Raw genomic sequence first — 18,114 nt, 5'->3', positions numbered from 1 at the left:
TTGTTTGATTTTATGATTATTCTACTTTTATTATTATTTTTTATCATTTTCTGCCATCACTTTGGTGCACTTTGGTGTTGATGTGTATTTTCCTCACATACCAAGGATAGTTTGTAAAGAAGACAATTTACCAAAATGCATGTTTTTTTAATTTTTTTTAAACTTTTTTTTATTTGGGTCCATTTACACATACACATAACCGAAACAAATACAACCAATGAGGGGAATACAATACAAAGGGAAAAAGAAGGGGAACACTCACAATATCATATTTGAAAACAAAAAATTGTGTAGATCAGCCAGAAATATTGGTTATGTACCATGTCGAATATTTGAACAAATCAAGGATTGAACTTCTATCCGAGTCTACAAAGGCATAAGTCAAAAATGTATACCACTGCTTCAAAAAATGAGGTATAGAGTCATCTCCTTGCATTTGAGCAACCAGCATCTCTCTATTAAACAAGACTTTCAGGGAAGAGATAACTTCCAGGTGTTTGGGATTGTATCCAGTTGTGCATAATTACTCGTCTGGCAGCCAAAAGACAAATATTAATCCATGTCCGTATGGAGTGAGGTATATTATCTGTGACTGTTCCATCCCAGGAGCCGAACAGCAACAGTAAAGGATTATTTGGCATGGTATGACCAGTTACATCAGATATTAACAAAAGTATTCGACACCAAAATGCAGTGATATTTGGACAAAACCATAAACGATGTGATAAAGATGCACTAGTACAATCGCACTTAGGACATTGTAAATGCCACATTCTAGTTTGTGGGACAGTTGTGGAGGGCCGAAATACCTTGTAGGCCCTATGTAATATCATGAATTGGGATTCCCTCCATATCTCATTGACCATACTCTTCCTAACTGTTTGATAACCTTGTATAGCACATTCTACTATATCCTGATCTGGAAAATCTTTTTGCCACAATTTCACATTAGAGACTGATAACGGCCTAGTAAGACAGGCAACAGCTAGGCGTATGTATTGGAGATATTCGGGGGAGATAGTAATAAAAGTTTATCGAAACCACTGGGCTGAATTATTTTTCTGCATAGTTGAGTACTAAGGACCTGAGGTAAGATATATTCTGGTTGTAATACAGTGGATGAACTGCCCATTGTGGAATATCATATTTAATCCGCAGATCAGTCAAAGAAAGTTTGGTACGATTCTCCGGATGGAACAGATCACTGTACCTCACTAGTCCATTTTGTTTTCAAATACAAAAAGCTGCATGCTCTTGAGCCTGAGGAAACATGGGGTTACCACATATGGGCTGATAATGAGATAGACGAACTGGTACTTTGAATCTCTGTCTAATCACCTTCCATGTAACCACTGTATCGCTAATTAAAATATTGTGACGCAGAGCAATAGGAAAATTTACAGTGTAATAAATCACAGAGATTCCAAGGATGTGCCATTGCGAAAGTACATTGGAGCAACAGGATGTATCTCTAAGCCAGTCAACAACATGTCTGGCTAGACTGGCCAGATTGTAAAGTCTAATATTGGGAAATCCAACACCACCCTCAGACCTGGGCAGATACAATTTTGCCAAAGATATTCTGGGGCGTTTGCCATTCCATAAAAATTTCGTAAAAGCCTTATAAGGAGCAATGACATCAGTATGGGACAGTAAAAGAGGCAGCGTCTGCATGGGGTAAAGCAGTTTGGAGAAAGACATCATCTTAAATAAATGGCAACAGCCCAAAAATGACAGGGGCAAATGCTCCCACATTCCTAATTCTTTTTGTATTTTAGTTATCAAGGGTGGATAATTTAATTTGTACAGGGAGGATGGTAAACGGCCAATACAAAGCCCTAAGTAGAGTATAGAGTCCACTGCCACTTTAAACGGAAAATGGGCCCTCCAACTCTCCACAACTACTGCAGACCTGTTAAGTTCAAAGTTCAAAGTTAGTGAACACAGTTTGAATGGTATTGCTATCAATTCGAGGGTTAGAAGTAAAAATCAGAATATCATCTACAAAAAACGCGGTTCTCAATTCACTGTCATGAACCGGTATACCATGTAATGTAGCGGTACTATCCAAATATCGGACCAACGGCTCCAGAGCAAGGTTAAAAAGAGAGGGGATAGAGGGCACCCCTGCCTAGTCCCTTTATGGAGAGCAATAGAATGTGATAAAAATCCTGGTGTATGTATGCTGGCTATTGGAGATGCATATATAGCTTCTAACAATTTAAGAAAAGAACCCTGAACTCCAATGTTTCTAAGCACCGTGAAAAGCCAAGGTATATTCACCGTATCAAAGGCTTTGTGTGCGTCTATTGCGATAATAGCTTAATCAAGATCAGGCTGATGTTTCGTAATTTCCAATGCTACCAGTACTTTTCTAATATTTGTCACTGCCGCTCTACCTTGAACAAAACCCACTTGAAAAGGAGAGATAAGAGAGGGTAGTAATTTAGCCAATCTATCCGCAGGAAAAGTTTTTTGAAAGTATGGGGAAAACTGGAGTGCCCAGAGGAAAACCTTGTGAACATGGAGGGAACATGAAAACGCCTGATGGTGATCTTGCTGGGATTTGAACATAGAATCCAGCACTTCTGCTTTAGTCCTACAGTGTGAAGCCTTGGAGTCTAAAGTTGTTGGAGAGGGCCAAAAGAAACAATGAAATGAAGATGTAATTGTTAGTTTGGAAATCGAGAGAGACTTAGAACCCAGGACTAATGAGCAATATTAGGGTAAATCAAAGGGAGTTGTTGATGGCCTCCCTGGCTCATGAGAAAAGAAACACAGGATTCCCAGCTGGGATGTAGTGTTGAGCCACTGTCCAGATAAGGTAAAGGACATGTTGTGGTTTACTTACAAAGTGTGACTTAATAATCCTCCATAACGGAGCCTGTGCGGCAGAAATTAGGTTGGAAGTATGTGTGGGTCCTGCAGTCAACCTGGGGGTGTAGGGCCATTAAGAGTACCAAGAGTACCAATAGTATAATGAGGTCAGAAGGATCTAGGGTTGCTGTAGAGCGGTGTCGGTAAGCATTCCTCACACACAGTGTTGACCCTTTTTTTTTTGCCGTACTATAAATTAAATAAATTTGAGTCAGTGGGATCAATAAATCCTAATGAGTCAATCATTTAATTTGCATGCTTGTTCGAAATCAGTGACCAATAAACTAGTAAAGAGAAAGAATCAGTTTAACTGCCAGGCAACTATATTTTTTAGAATTTTTTAATGGCCACCTGCAAGGTTTGCTTGAAGCTTTAATCCTTTGCTCCTTTTATTTTGCTCTGTAAACTGTTAGCTTCTTCTGCTCACAGAGGGTTCATTTTTTGTTGCAGTCCAGCATTTTTGCAGCCACATAAAATCCCAACAATAGTCTTGGCTGCCTGCTAAATTCTGTTGTAGCGAACAGGGAAGGCAGTAGGATAATTCAGTGTATTTGTCTTTTGCAACTGGTACATGTCAGCAAAAATATTCGGCGTTTAGGTAGAAGGGTCAGAAATTGCTTTATTATGTTTTTTTCCCTGCCCATATGTAGGAACTTTAATAGTAAGATAAAAAAAGAACAAATTATAGTTATATTATAGAGTTATATTTTTTATTTTGAAAAATCACAGCTCTTATGAAAGGGTGAGATAAGAAAAGTTCAATCAATCAAAATTTTACTATTGCGCTGGGTACACACGTGGAATTGTTCTTGTCCTATAATCGGCTCAGTGTCGATATCGGACGATAATCTTACGTGTCTACAGCGCTGGTTGTCCATCGTTTGAGCGACGGTCCTGGCGAATCCACGGACAATGGACGAGCCTAAAGAAAGTAAAATGGAGAGAGTGCAACGGGGTGCCGCTCCGTTGTTCTCCCCTCCCCTCTCTATAGAGCAGAACGGTGCTGTATGTACAGCATTCGTTCATGCATCATGCAGTTGTTAGTCGTTGGAAAGGATCTTTAACGATCCTTTCCAACGACAATGATTGCACGTGTGTACAAAGCCTTAAGGTGCGTACACACTTCCAATTTTTATCGTTCCAATCGAACGACGAACGATCGATTGGGCAAAAAATCGTTCGTAAAAAAGTAACCAACGACGCCGACGAACGAGGAAAGTCGCTGGAAACGAACGACCGGACCGACGGATCGGATTGGACGACGATCGTTGAACATCGTTCGTGTGTACGGTCGTTCGTTGATCGTCCATGTTCAGAGCATGCGTGATGAACGAACGTCCGTTCACTTTCCTGTCGTGCACATAGTTCCTCTGTCGCTCAAACGATCGTATCTATTGTGAGTACAATATCTACGAACGATCGTGTCGTTAACTCTATGTGCAAGATCGGTGCTATACGATCGTTCGTGTATATCGTGCAGGAACGTTCGTCGTTCGTTTTCCGACGATAATAATTGGAAGTGTGTACGTAGCTTTATTCTCCTATAAAGGGTAAGACAGGTAAGGTAAAAAATGGGATGATGTGATTACGGTGGGGAACAAACAGGTCTTTAGACAAATAAGGGCTGGTGGTTTTGACTAGATAGTATAACCAATGAATTACTGAGGGTGTAAAATGTTGCTACAGTCTATATCTTTATTATCATAATTGTTTTGACAAAAGAGAAGGTTGTTAAAACAGATTTTGCAGTAAAATACAATGTCTGCTAATTAAATAAAGCCCCACTCCCAAACTCAAAATGCTGTTAAAAAAACAAACAAAAAGACTAATGAACAAAAGTTAGCCCAGGCTAGGGTTCTGTGGCAGTCCTGAGAACACTAAAGGATAATAAATCCCAAGAGAACATGCTTCTGTGCCAGATCGTCTCCTCTCAAGTTTTGGGATCATTATTGTGCTGGAGGGTCTATGACACCCTCCTAGGAAAGTATATCTTTTTATCTTTTCTACATTTGTGTTCTACTTTAAGAAAAAAAGTTCCACTTACATGAGCTAAAAGTTTTACTTTTTTGCAGAAAGGCACAGGCTATGTCTCTTCTGCAATAAGCATTCTTACCTGCCTGATTGCTGTCCTATCTTTCAGCTTTAAGCTGAAATCTGGTCAGCTTGTCAGATATCATGTACTATTCCTCTCATATATTCAGACTCACCAAGGCAGATGTAATGAGAAATGAGAGAAATGCTTTTTTCTTGGTCATGCAGCAGCTGGCACTTCTTTTCTGCTCCTGCTGTAGAGTGTGGATTGGCCCCCAATGTCATCGTATACCACAGGAAAAGGGAATGGGGGAGAGGATGGTGAATGGGGGTGCAACAATTTTTTTGTAAGCTGACCAAGGGTCAAAATCACTGTTTTGATTAGATAAATTAAGTAGAGTTAGATAAATTAAGATAAGTTAGATTAGATAATTTGTGTATAATTTTCAGATTGAGCTACCGGGCTTTTTAAACATTTCAGATTATAAGCAGTAAAGGATTTCCTATAATGCTTGTAAAATAAATCATAAAGCACCACTATCTGGCTTAAAATGTGGCTACAAAATATTTAGATGCAATCAATTTTTATGTAAATTTTTTTTTTTTTTATTCAACTGAAAAAAAAGAAACATGTAAAAAGTTACTAGTAAATCCTGTGCAAAAAACACAAAGTAAGAAAAAATACTTAAAACTACTTTACCTTATTAAACGCCATGCAGTTCTTTTTGGATGAAAAGTGATCAATAGCCATATATTTCTTGAACCCATACGAGTAAGCTGCCTTATTTGATGAATCTGTATAACATTACAATAAGCAAATTCCTGAATCTGAAACACTCACCTTAATAGTGACTGATAAATCTGTGTCAGTACCAACAGTGATAACATTTTGATGGTTGACTAACAGGAATGGTCACTGTATTCAGCAAAAATGATTTGACATGGAGAACAATACGTTTCATCACCATTAGGCCTCTCTGGGTTTATTGAAATAAAATGCAATGGATATTACCAAGGCCAAAGTTTTATATGTTCCATATTAATCTTCATTTTGTAAACTATCTTTATGCCATTACTTCTGGTACTGACTTTAAATGTATTGTCAGTATAAGATACTCATATTCAGCTGACTTGAAGTGGAAAGAATGATGTTGTCTATTGGACTGTATAGTCTATCTCAGTTTCTCAACCTTTTTACATGGGGGAACCCTTGCTATAATTACTATATCCACAGCTCACAGTATATTAGTTTGGTAGTCAGTAAGAAGAATTTCTCCTACATTGCTGACTAGTGGGAAGAATTTTATTTTTATCTGAAGTTCTGGTTCAGTGATTACGCCAAGTCATATTGCTTGTGTAAATACATGATCTAAATCAGCCATGTAGTTTAGGTTTATCAAATCAGATATTTAGTCCATAGCAATTGTTTTCTTCTCTCCATTTGTCATAGTGTTGGCTTTTGTAGGCCGGGAATGAGTGAAACCAAGTGGGTATAATCTTCAATAATGGAACTAATGCCATAATGATTGATGCACCTTTACAGGAACCATACTTGGTGGGATGTTCAGAGCAGCCACTTCTTCCTGTTTTTCATCCTACATGATTCTAGCAAAGCAGCATCACTGATCACAATGCCTATCTTTGATCTTAGAACATTAGAAGTCTGTGTACTCTCAGATACACAGGAGGGAAGGGGAGCAAATATCACTCTATGGAGTTGTAAAACTAAAATTGTAAATAGCTTTTTAGCCATTAAGGGAAAATGATTTGATATTCATATATATAACTATAATTGGATATTTTTTTAAAAAGTAGCTCCTAGTAAAACAAGGAACTGCTATTCAGGAGACATTTTAGCTGTGCTTAATGAACTACACAAATGAATGCAACTTTCGGTTTTCAATAAATAGAATGTAATAATTAATTAATTTATTTTATTAATCTAAGCAGTGTAAGTACTTGCATTTGATGTCCAATCACACATGTACAAGAGTTGTGCTGCAGTGCTCATGACCTAACAAGGACATGCTGATTGTGGGAAGAATGCAGAATGACAGTGAGTTATGCATAACAGTCTCCTGCTTCTCTTTTCACTGTCCAGTAACAGGCTGCAGAAAGGAAGTAGACCTATAAGTGATATTTATCTATTGCAGGCATGTACAGAGTGACAGATCGGTGTAAAAACTCATAAATTGATGGGCAGAAATTTAAGTCATTTTGTGGGTAAACTTAATGCTGTATATGTATTTAGCTGTTTTCTAAAGTTCAGCTTTATTTCAGAACATTCACTTGGTGCAAAGGGACACAAAATATATTTTTCAGTGAGCAACTGTTTATATTCATTGTGAGTAAATGCAGCAAGCAACAAGCAGATATTGATCTCTGCTACAACCTGCAATGTGAGGTCAAATGTTATAGGTCGTGTGTACTAAGCCTCCTTTTGGGACCTGGTGTTTTGGAAGTAAGGTTTGCAAAGTTAGTGGTGCTTGCTAAGCACCCCTTCTGATGCTCCTGGGGAAAAAGTTCTCATGCTGGCCCAAAACATCACAATATTTCCTACAAGATAATAGGAATGCTGAGGATCCCAGATTCCATAAATGAAATGTTCCTGCACATGGAGCGTTTTCTCATGAAGTTTCAGATACTTAGGCAGATCAACTGCTATTTTTGAATGTGACCAATTGGTCTGATCAATATTCTTAACTGGTAATCAGTTGGAAGTCAATATTCTGCACTTCTGATAATAGCGTTTTGATAGGATGAACTACAGAACAGATGGGAGCTCAGATGGATTTGGTCAGTTGATAGTACACATGACACAACTTTCTGTACTTAATATTTACCAACTGGTCTGATCTGTATACATCTGATTATAAACCCAATCATTGGTCGTTTACCAATGGTGGGATGCTAAATTTACTTTAGATTCACTTCAGATCTGGTTATTTTGTAGGATTGAAGGTGAATGTCATCCCATGTGTACTAGGCTTTAGTCCAGGATTGTGACATCATCCTTGGCACTACGGGCCAAAGCTGGGTTGTATTATAGGTATATTTAGCTTTTCACTTTATGTATGTTCTGTTGTAAACCTTTAATGCAGCACTTTGCAATGGGAGAGGGATGCCACTAATGAATTATTGGACCTTGCCTTTGGTTCAGATTTTAGAGCCATTGATAGTATATGTAAAAATGTAACCAGTGAATATCCAATGATGAATGGGAGAATGAAAATGAAGAGCTGGTTATGAAGTTAGTTGTGTCCTTGATGCAAATTTAATATACCTAAAGTTAAGTTGATGTTATTCACTTTATTGGTGAGCTAAAGTAGGCGCTTTTCAAAATCTACTGTTTTGATAAGATATAACGTCTAATTCTCCCTCCAAGTTTCAGGGTGCTTTGGTATTTATTTCAACCAGGCTTCCTGGCCTGGCATCTCACCCATCTTCTTCTGCATTCTACTGTTGGCCAGTAGAGTGTCCCCCGGTCTGGAAAACCTAAGAAAAGCAGGAGGTACCAGACACATTTTACCAGTGGAGAGTTAACAATGATGTTACAGTTTACTTTAAAGGAAATGTTATTGCATAGACTGCACCTTTAAGAAAAAATTCACTTCCTTTACGTCCAAGCTGTTATATGTTCCTGAAATCTGCTCTGTATTCCATTTAGGTCATTCAGTGGAGAGCGCACCAGGAAGAAGCCGCTAGATTAGAATCTGCCATCAGTGCCAGGAGACGACAAGAAGAAGAGCAACGGGAAAGACAAAAAAAAGAGAGAGAGGAGCTGCAAAGAGCAGAAGAAAAGGAAAAAGTACAAATATTCTAACAATTTACATACAATGTTAGGAGCTTATAGAGAGCACCTAGATGCATTCTAATTACCTGTCTATCTCTGCTGCCTGTAGATTGGATAAGTGTGTTTAAACAGCATTTTAGGAAAGTATTTTTTTTCAATCCAGCTAAAGCCATTATTATCTCATAGGAACTGAATCTTTCCATGCTGCATTGTGCTGTTAGTATAGCACTGCCTCAATGATTCTGGAAATGTGGGTTTTTGTAACAGTACTAGAGAGACTGTGGGAATGCTCGGAGTGCTGCATTCAAGTACCCTGCACTGCAGTATATTCTCGTCTCAAGTCAGCAACTCTGTTCAAAGTAAACTTTGCCGCACAGCCATCTTCTTTTATTCACTGTTGTAACAAAATACTGTCTTAAAGAGAACCAGGTATGGCTGGGCTGTGATAAAGCTGAACTCCAACCTTACCCTAACATTAGGTCCTTATGAGGGGAGTCCTGTACCACATTCCTTGTAGCATTGTGTTCTAAATGAAAATTACCATCCCCTTTGAGCTTTGGTAACCCAACCTCATTTCCAGGCTCATTTCTTAACCAACGTTATCTAGCCCTGTTCTCCTCGTCTGTGTTGTCATATGTACATCCCGTCCTCTATTAAGCTGCCTAGTCTGTCAATTCATTCAGCCAGCATTAAATATTGGCAATCTACATGCAAATGTACTGGGTAATGATGTGCAGAGAAGTCTGCAGCTCTAACCTCAGCTTGCAATGATGATTATAGTTCAGGTAATGTGGCTGCTTTAAATGACTAAAACTGTGCAGGCTTACTTATGAATGATTTATTCCCTGTTTACATTTGTATGTTATTTAAAATATATGTTTGGGCAAAGTAGTAAAACAATAATTCAATAATTCAATACATCTATGCAAGAGATGTACATCTCCTCCAGCTTTGTCGCTTTACAAACACTGCAAATACAAAAAATGTCACCTGTTGATTTAATAGATATCCAGTTAGCTGTGAGCATGCGGTGGAAAGGTAACTGTACTCCCTCTGCTGCGCTGAAATCCCAAGCAGTATTAGTTAGTCCTGTCTGATTTCTCCCCTGTGGACTGCAGAAAATGTCTCCCTTCTGTTTTTAGGATGATAAAAGGGAGGGTGATTTGCAGTACAGGAGAGGTGAGCAGCAAAGGCACTGCATTGTCAGCTCTCTACAGGCACATATGTACATGGCATTTATTATGTATTTATGTTTTACTGATGGAGCTCAAAGCAATGGGTTCTTTTAAATGCTAACTTTGTTGCTCCACCAATCAGCTTTTGGGAGTGAGGAAAGACAGCCATGTGTAAGCTCGAGCAGGTACAGATACCAGGTATTTGCTTTACTTTTAGTGACATGGGAGTAAAGGGAAAGTGACTATAAACTGTGGTTTGTTGTGATGATTTTGTGCTTTTGTGATAATTTGGAAGCCAGAATCAATACTTCATCCTATCAGCTGATTGTTTCCCACTGAAACTGTAAAATAATAATATCAGGGCAAGAAGAAAATAAAATCATTAGTAAAAAAAAATAACAAAAAAAAAGTAAAAATGATCATAGCTCCTCGATAATTGGGTGCTGTTCTCTGTTTACGGGAAAGGCAGCATTCACATGAGCAGCATTGTGCTTGTGGAAGCACACAGGTTATTGTTATTTGTAAAAATAATTTCCTCCATTGAAGAACATGACCGACAATTTAAGGCAGCTCATGTGTGATTTTAGTTGCACGATTAAGCGGTCAATTACAGGACAGTAGTACAAGTCTTCAAACCATTTTTTGTGAACAATTGCCACATTTGTTTAGCTCATTGAGTTCAATGGGAGGATACCAATGATAGCAAATTGTAGTATAATCAAGCTATGGTATGTGATTTTTTTTTGGCCTTTGGTTTTCTATATTTAAGGCCTTGCAGAATGCAAAGACATTGTCTTGAACCTCAACATTTCTCTCAGGAAAGCTTTATCTAAAGTAGTTTATCAGACGGAAACTTTGCACAAGCATGGCCATTAAAAACAGTGTACCAACGTCATAAAAGTCTGCAACCTACTCCAACACACACAAAAAAAAAACTGTTATAATAACTGCATTCAATGTTAACAAAATAACACCTGCAAAAAATCCTTAAAAAGTATTTTTACCTTGTACCCATTGGCCATTAAACAAAGATGTATTTCTATACTGTTGAATAGATAAAGAAAGATAGACAGTAAGAGGCTTTAACAGCAAACGATATATGAATTAATTTCACTTGTACGATAGACAAACAAAATAACAATTTAAAGACCAGCAGTAGCACTAGGCAGAGCTAGACTAACAAATAAGTGTGTCATCAATAAATTGTCAAAGTGAGCACAGTTGTCTCTGTTACTGATGCATTTCACTGTGTGGCTTCCTCAGGGGAGGTAGAAACTTAGATTTGGATATTGAATATTCGGTCCCAAATTAATGATTCGCACTGCAGAGGAGAGTGAGTATGAGACTTACAGCACTGCCACAGCTCTAAAGTCAGCTACCTAACATTTGATAGTTTTCAGCACTCATTCATTAGCTTCTGTGGCCAATTTCCTATAGAGATCGGCGACCTCACATGCTTTGTCTTGAGAAAAAGCAGGGAATGCTAAAGTACCAATATCTAATGAGAAAACCTCCACCACTGTGCATCTTGCCCGCAATGTCCTTTTTTTTGGCCCCCAAAGGAATCCTAAATATGAATTCCAGCTGGCCCGCCACTGCATTGAAATAGCGCCGCTACTGCAATTCCCGGCATCACTCGTGTCTATAGACCAGCGGCCTCTCTGCCTATGTGTGGCCCCACATTGGACTGTTTTAAAGACGCAGGGAATTATAGTAGTGGTGCTATTTCAGTGAAGAGGGAGATCCAGCCACTCATAACATTGAGCCCCGCATTGGACTGTTTTCTTGGCACAGGGATTGTAGTAGCGGTGCTATTTCAGTTTCGTGTTGGCCCGCGACTTTGTCTAAGTTTTTAATTTTTTGGCCCACTGTGTATTTGAGTTTAACACTCCTGTTCTAAAGAGAATTGGGACTTCTAACATCACCCTCATCTAAATGTCTTGGTATAAATGGACTTTTTTAAAAATATTTCTTCTTTTTTTTATATTGAAATATCTTCTCCCTCCAGCAGCAGACTGATGGAATAATCTTATCTAAGGAAAGGTCACTTCCGTGTAGCTCAAGGACTGTTTTTTAATGATAACAGATAAAGTTTTTTTATTTAATTATATTGCTGTATATTTTGATATGTCAGGAATTTAGTACAAGAAGGTCACCAGCACATGTTCAAGCTAGCTAGTAATATAAAAAAATGGTTTTTGTTGCATGCATTTGAAAATACATATGGAAGCCTCATTGGTGCATCGAGGCACCTCTGATAAGTGAATCCCCCTTAAACTATATACACATGTCAGATGATTGTCACCGCAAACGAATTACTGTGTTTGTCATGGGCGTAAATCTTATGTGTACAGTAGTCAACTGACCATGTTCATCAATCAACCCTGCTTACCAATAAGGACAAACTGCTGGTCTTTTCTTCATAGGGTGACAGCTAGACTTCTGCATCTCCACAGAAAAAAATGTGTGTACTGTGCTTTTTTGTCCATCCGAAACTGGAAACAATTACAAGGTTGTTTCCAACAGTGATCTGGTGTCTATCTGACATATGTATGGGGCTTAACTCTAAACTACGTTTTCCAGCTATGGGACACATATTGAATACTTCTTAAAAATATAGCTGCACACCAGAAGCCAAGATATTATCGGTCATTAATTTATTCATGCAGACTGTACAGTTACTGAAGGGCTCACTATATATATTAAAGTGTAACTGCACCTTTTAATGTGGTTACTGTTATGCCATTGTAGCCCCCTGGTAGACTTATACTCACTTGTTCTCGGTCTATAGAGTAATTGGCTGTGCAACATGCTGGAGTGATGATCTGCTTGTTAAGATTATTCCAGCGGGGAATGCACATGTTCCCCACACTCTTTATTCAGTCCCATGGGGAGTCTGTACTCTGCAAAAACATAGCTGATATCTTACTAAATCCAAAACAGGTGAGCATGAGACATACAGAGCCTCCACAATGTACATTTACACCTTAGAGCATATGTCTAGGTAAAATAAACATACAAAACATAAGAGTACATTCCTGCAACACGAGCATTTGCCCCAGATTTTATCCTTTTGCAGACCCTGCAAGTACAAAAAAATACATGTTGGCATGCCAGACACGCACTGTTTAGGCCCTGTTGTGGGCTGACAACACTGCAAACTTGTGGTGTAAACATTGTCAGCTTCCCCAATGCCTTCTGCTAAACTGTTATACCAGTGGCACCTTCAGATCTCTATACCATAAAAGATAATCATTCTATAGCCCGAAATAAAAACTAGAAGGCTTTATGAGATAACATAGTAAGTGTGCAGGGGACAAAAGGTGGCTCTGAATTTTTAACAAGATAATTAGATATAATAAAATGCTTCCGTCTATATATTTAAAACAGACTTTGCACTCAAATGGCATCTTTATTCTTTTTATAATTCTTTATTTATGAGTTTTATGGGGTAAGGGGGATACAAGTAAATTAGAAAACAAAATCCAAAAGAACAAGTAAAAAAGGAAGCAAAAAGAACAAAGGGGGGGGGGACCAGTAAGGTACATAGATAACAGGTATAGAAAGTCAATAGCTTTATAATACTACATGTCATGACAGAGTCCAAGCACTGAAGATTAAAATTACCAATAAACGTCTGGCCTCCAAACCAACAATCTAAACATATATAGAAGGAAAAGAAGGAGGTGGTCCATAAGTATGCCATTTTAGGTTAAGATGCATCCAAGTGGCCTCTATAGTCTGATGAATCTAGGTACATCTTCCAGTAGATTTCTCCCTTATTTACCTACAATATGTAGGATAAAAACATGTCTTTAAAGGGTACATTTAGAAATAAACTTACTCTGACTTAGGCAACAAAAACATTACTATTCTTCCATTCCTATTGAATGCAGAACAGGAAGAATCTGATGAGATGATGCTCCTGCAATGGACCGGGGTGTCTTCTTGTAATGTGCTTTCTGCATTCCATAGGAAGGATGGTGACATTGGTGACATTGTGCCCAGTAATGCAGAAGAGAGGGTTAAGGTAAGTATAAGTATTATTATTAATAATAATAATATTAAACTGTTTTTATAAAGTGCCAAATTTTACACAGCAATGTTCAATAATTACTGGTTGCAAGTGAGTGACAGATACAAACCATGACACAGGAGGAAGATAGCACCTCGCCCAAAAGAACTTACAATCTAAGAGGTTGGTTATTCTACCTGTACCCTTGTACATGCACCTGTTTTACCTACATATAGCAGATGATTTGAGAAGGGAGAGTGGACCCACAGCATAAGCAGAATTTCTATTTTAGTGGACAGTCCATTCTAAGAGAGCAAAGAGAACAAATAGGAGAATTTCATGGCTGTGGTTTACACACACTTTAATAGAGCATTATGCTGTACAAGCAGGAACAGTCAGTTCACTCTGGATTATGATTACATTGTTTTCACATATAAACAAACTGATTTATCAAGTCAGTGAGTCTGCATTTATTAGAATTGATCTGTGGCTTGAGAAGTATTTTTTTTTATCATAATAAATATTAAAAAAAATAATTTTTATTCTGGCTAGCTCTACAGATATTGTTCATTCTTGAAATGAAATGCACTAAATTCTTGACGTGCTGCTAATTTCAGCTGTATATTGTGTAGGAAACAGCGTGAAGTTCATTTTCTATAGAAGAATGCAACTTTGTTCCGTGGATGTCGTTTTGCTCATGGCTTGTTTATTATTGAGCTGCAGCTGCATTGTCTATCTCCTTACCAGCTCTTTTTATATCAATATTAAGTGACCTCAAATGATTCCTAAATAGGAAGCTCAACAATCATCTGTAAAAAATATATTGTGAATGTGTGGGACTTGATTTTACAAATATAATTCACACTTCAGAAATATTTTCTTTTTTCCTGCTTGACCCAGTCTCCTGTGTAATTCAGTGGGACTATTTACAAGCAATGGCTCCATTACCAGACAATGGTTTGGAGGCGTTTACTGTTCGGTGTTTAAAGAAAAAACATACATTTCAACAACAATTTGTGTTCTGCACTGAAATAATGTTTCTTTTCTTGATTTTTACTTGGTGATCCAACCATTTGCTGGGGTGACAACTCCTACTTATACAAGTATGTTGTATCTTTAAAGGAACAGCTCTGTCACTTTAGATTAGGTTGGACTACAAAGCACATTCTCCTCTCTTTATCTTTATACTGGGACCCTGATTTATGCAAGCTCTCCAAGGCTGAAGAGAATACACTTTCAGAAGTGAACTGGGTGATCCAGCAAACCTGGAATGGATCTGGTCCAGGATTCAAAACATTTGCTAGCAAATAGAAAAGGATTTTAAAAAATCCATTCCATGTTTTCTGGATCACCCAGTTCACTTCTGAAAGTGTATTCTCTCCAGCCTTGGAGAGCTTTCATAAATCAGGGCCAATGAGTTCACATAGACTACAAGCTAGCTAGCAATGAATCACTGAAAGTAATGCTAGCACATACCAGACTGTTAAGGCAAAGAACACAGGAAGTTTTAGCTCAGTTCATATTTTGATGGGATCGACTAGTTTTATTTGCACTCATTGAACAGATGTAACAGATCAGGGGTTTATTTAACAGATCAAAAGGGAGCGTCAAAGAGAAGATCATTATTAGGGTTTACAGAAGCAGATATGAACCTTAATGATGGGAATAGCAATAGCTGGATAAACTAGATCAAACTCTTTTAACATAGAGGAACCCTTGAAATCATTTCAGGTCTTAGGTAACCTATGCTATAATTACTATATCTACAGCTCACAAAACATTAGTGTGGTGTTCAGTAGGAAAAATGCCCCTTACATTGCTGGCAATTGGGGAGAATGTCATCCTTACAGATAGCCAAAAAGATCATTGGTGCCAGTGGTAATTGACCTGAGAGGTAAAAATTGCTCATGGCCCAAGAAACCCTGGTTGAGAAACACTGATCTAGAGAATAACTGGTGTCTCTCAGATACATCAGATTCCCATAGATGATTCAGCTCAGCATATTTCATCCATAATGGCAGGTTTGGCTGAACTGGCTTTTTAAAACAAGCTGGCGAGATAATCAGGTATTTTGCAGAGAGGCAACTGTGCACGCTCCATGAAAAAAGAAGCATTGTGCCTGGAGTAGTGCAGGTGGGTGATTTTATGGAATGCGGCTCTTTGTCTTATAAATGTTTCCACTTAGTTAGAAATTAAATCAACAGTAAAGCCACAGGAAAACAAAGCGTGGGATTTCAAGCCTCACAGCACATTTATACTTCACTGTATTTGCAAGAAACAATATCAAGATATTCTGGCATTTGGGATTTCCTTTTGTATGGCTTGTCACGCAGGCTTAGGCGCATTTTAGTCTGAACTTTCTTTTTTCCTCACGCGACAGATACAGAAGTACAAAGCAGAGAAGCGACAAGCGTGGGAAGAGCTGCAGAGAAGAGATGTGGAGCGCCTGGAGCAGTTGAGGAGAATAATGACGCAGCAAGCTGAGAAAGACAAGGAGCGGTAAGAGCGGTGCAGTGCAAAGCGAATTGAGTTTCTATAGTAAAGTAGTGCATCCAGCAAAGTTGGGAGTTGTATTGTGCACCCCCTCCACCCATTCAAATACATGTAATCATGATTGTTTGCTGTATGGCAGTTGTGACTAAAGGTAATCATCCTTGTACAGATGGTAGATTTGTGTTACCAGAAGCAATCGTTCATGATTGTCTTGGGTGAACATCTAACATCAGTACCATGATCCCACAATGTTTAGTGGTCCGCCATGACCACCAAATGGCCAATTAATAGCAATGCAAAGCAAAATAGAACAAAATAGCCAGCTCAGAAGCATATAAAATGTTTTTGTAAACATCAACGTTTAACCATGGGCCTTCAATCTGATCATGTGTCTTAATGGGTCCTTTTCCTTCAGCAGTGGGTATATTCTAAATAATGCAGAGAATGGGGCCACATAATAACTTAGGGCTATTTTCTGCAGAATTTCACTGTAAACAACTTGACGATGCACTCCTATTGGACAGGACGTAGATTCCATAGAATTGGGTGTCTTTCAGCCTGGTGGAGGTGCAGCACTAGAACTGGGAAGGTGTGGGGACAGTGCTGGATAGCACTGGTGGTCAATGAGATTTTATGCATTTACCATGTAACTTGCCCACACTTAAAAATGAGCCACTGTATTTGCAGGATTTGATTGGCTTAGTTTTGGGTCAGTGCATTTTGCAGTAAATTTGATTGTATTTTGCATAAAAGAGGGCATCTCATTGACCATCTTTACTGAAGAAAAGGTCAGTATTGCAGAACTAAACTTTGCAGGTCCTGTATTGCAGAAGGGATAGGCAATGTTCCTTCTGCAGTAAAATGAACTTGCTTGATTGCAACTTTTATTTTTACTCACCTGTCCTTGCTCTGTCTACACATTTGCCTGGTCCTGTTCCAGGTGTCAGACCTTTGGCAACCATGATTGGCCAAGGTTGTAATGGCGTAACTCCTGCTCATGCCACCTATGCACAGCTTACTACTTTAGCTAACAAAATTCAAGCAGGTCAGTATGTTTTTTTATAGAAGGGTTTTATTGACCCTGCAATAACATTTCTGCCTAAATACTTTGAACTATGACTGTAGTTCCACTGAAATGCCAGTGACTGCTGGCAAACTGATTTTCTTTATCTTTATAAAATAATGCATATTTTTTTTAATAATATCTGTAGAGTAACATTATCCCTTTAAAAATATTGAGCTCAAAGAAACTCCACTTAGTGGCAGATGATGAGGGAATGCATTGTTCAACTGTAATTTTAAAGAATGATAGGTCTCAATAAAATAATGAGCAGCAACAAGCGTTATCCGTACCCATCTAAAGCCCCCCAGACAAGTGTTAGTTGTGGCTGTGAAGATTTAAAATGTTTTGCACAAAGAAACTATTGCTTTTAATTTTTAATATTGTAGATTGAGAAGTCTGGTAATATCTGCAGAGTTTTCTCAACTCTTAAAGATTAATATTGATCCTGCAAACACAAGGGAGAGCAGAACATGCAGCAGACACCATGAGTCTTGAAGGGCTACTGGGAAACCATTAGGAAATGTCACATTACAATTTTTGAGGATTGCAGAACATTTAACCCTCTGGTGCCCGTTTATTATATATTCTTGTTATTGCCAAAGGAAATTTTAAAGGGGAAGAAATTATTTTTAATATAGTAAGGTGGATGGTGCAACAGTATGTTAGA

The 18,114-nt window shown here is 38.2% G+C and overlaps 1 protein-coding gene across 4 annotated transcripts in view; it reads left to right on the top strand.

Annotated features, from left to right (window-relative positions):
• CCDC148 (coiled-coil domain containing 148) overlaps positions 1-18,114 on the top strand; it is a 117,306-nt gene that overhangs the window by 89,765 nt on the left and 9,427 nt on the right. For all 4 annotated transcript variants that reach the window (XM_072418191.1, XM_072418190.1, XM_072418189.1 and 1 more), the window contains 2 exons: positions 8,576-8,716; positions 16,272-16,390. In XM_072418191.1, the coding sequence (XP_072274292.1) occupies positions 8,576-8,716; positions 16,272-16,390 (260 nt within the window). The remainder of the gene's footprint in view (positions 1-8,575; positions 8,717-16,271; positions 16,391-18,114) is intronic.

This window comes from Pyxicephalus adspersus, chromosome 7, assembly GCF_032062135.1.
Source record: "Pyxicephalus adspersus chromosome 7, UCB_Pads_2.0, whole genome shotgun sequence".
NCBI lineage: Eukaryota > Metazoa > Chordata > Amphibia > Anura > Pyxicephalidae > Pyxicephalus > Pyxicephalus adspersus.
This window is presented reverse-complemented; position numbering and strand designations above follow the sequence as displayed.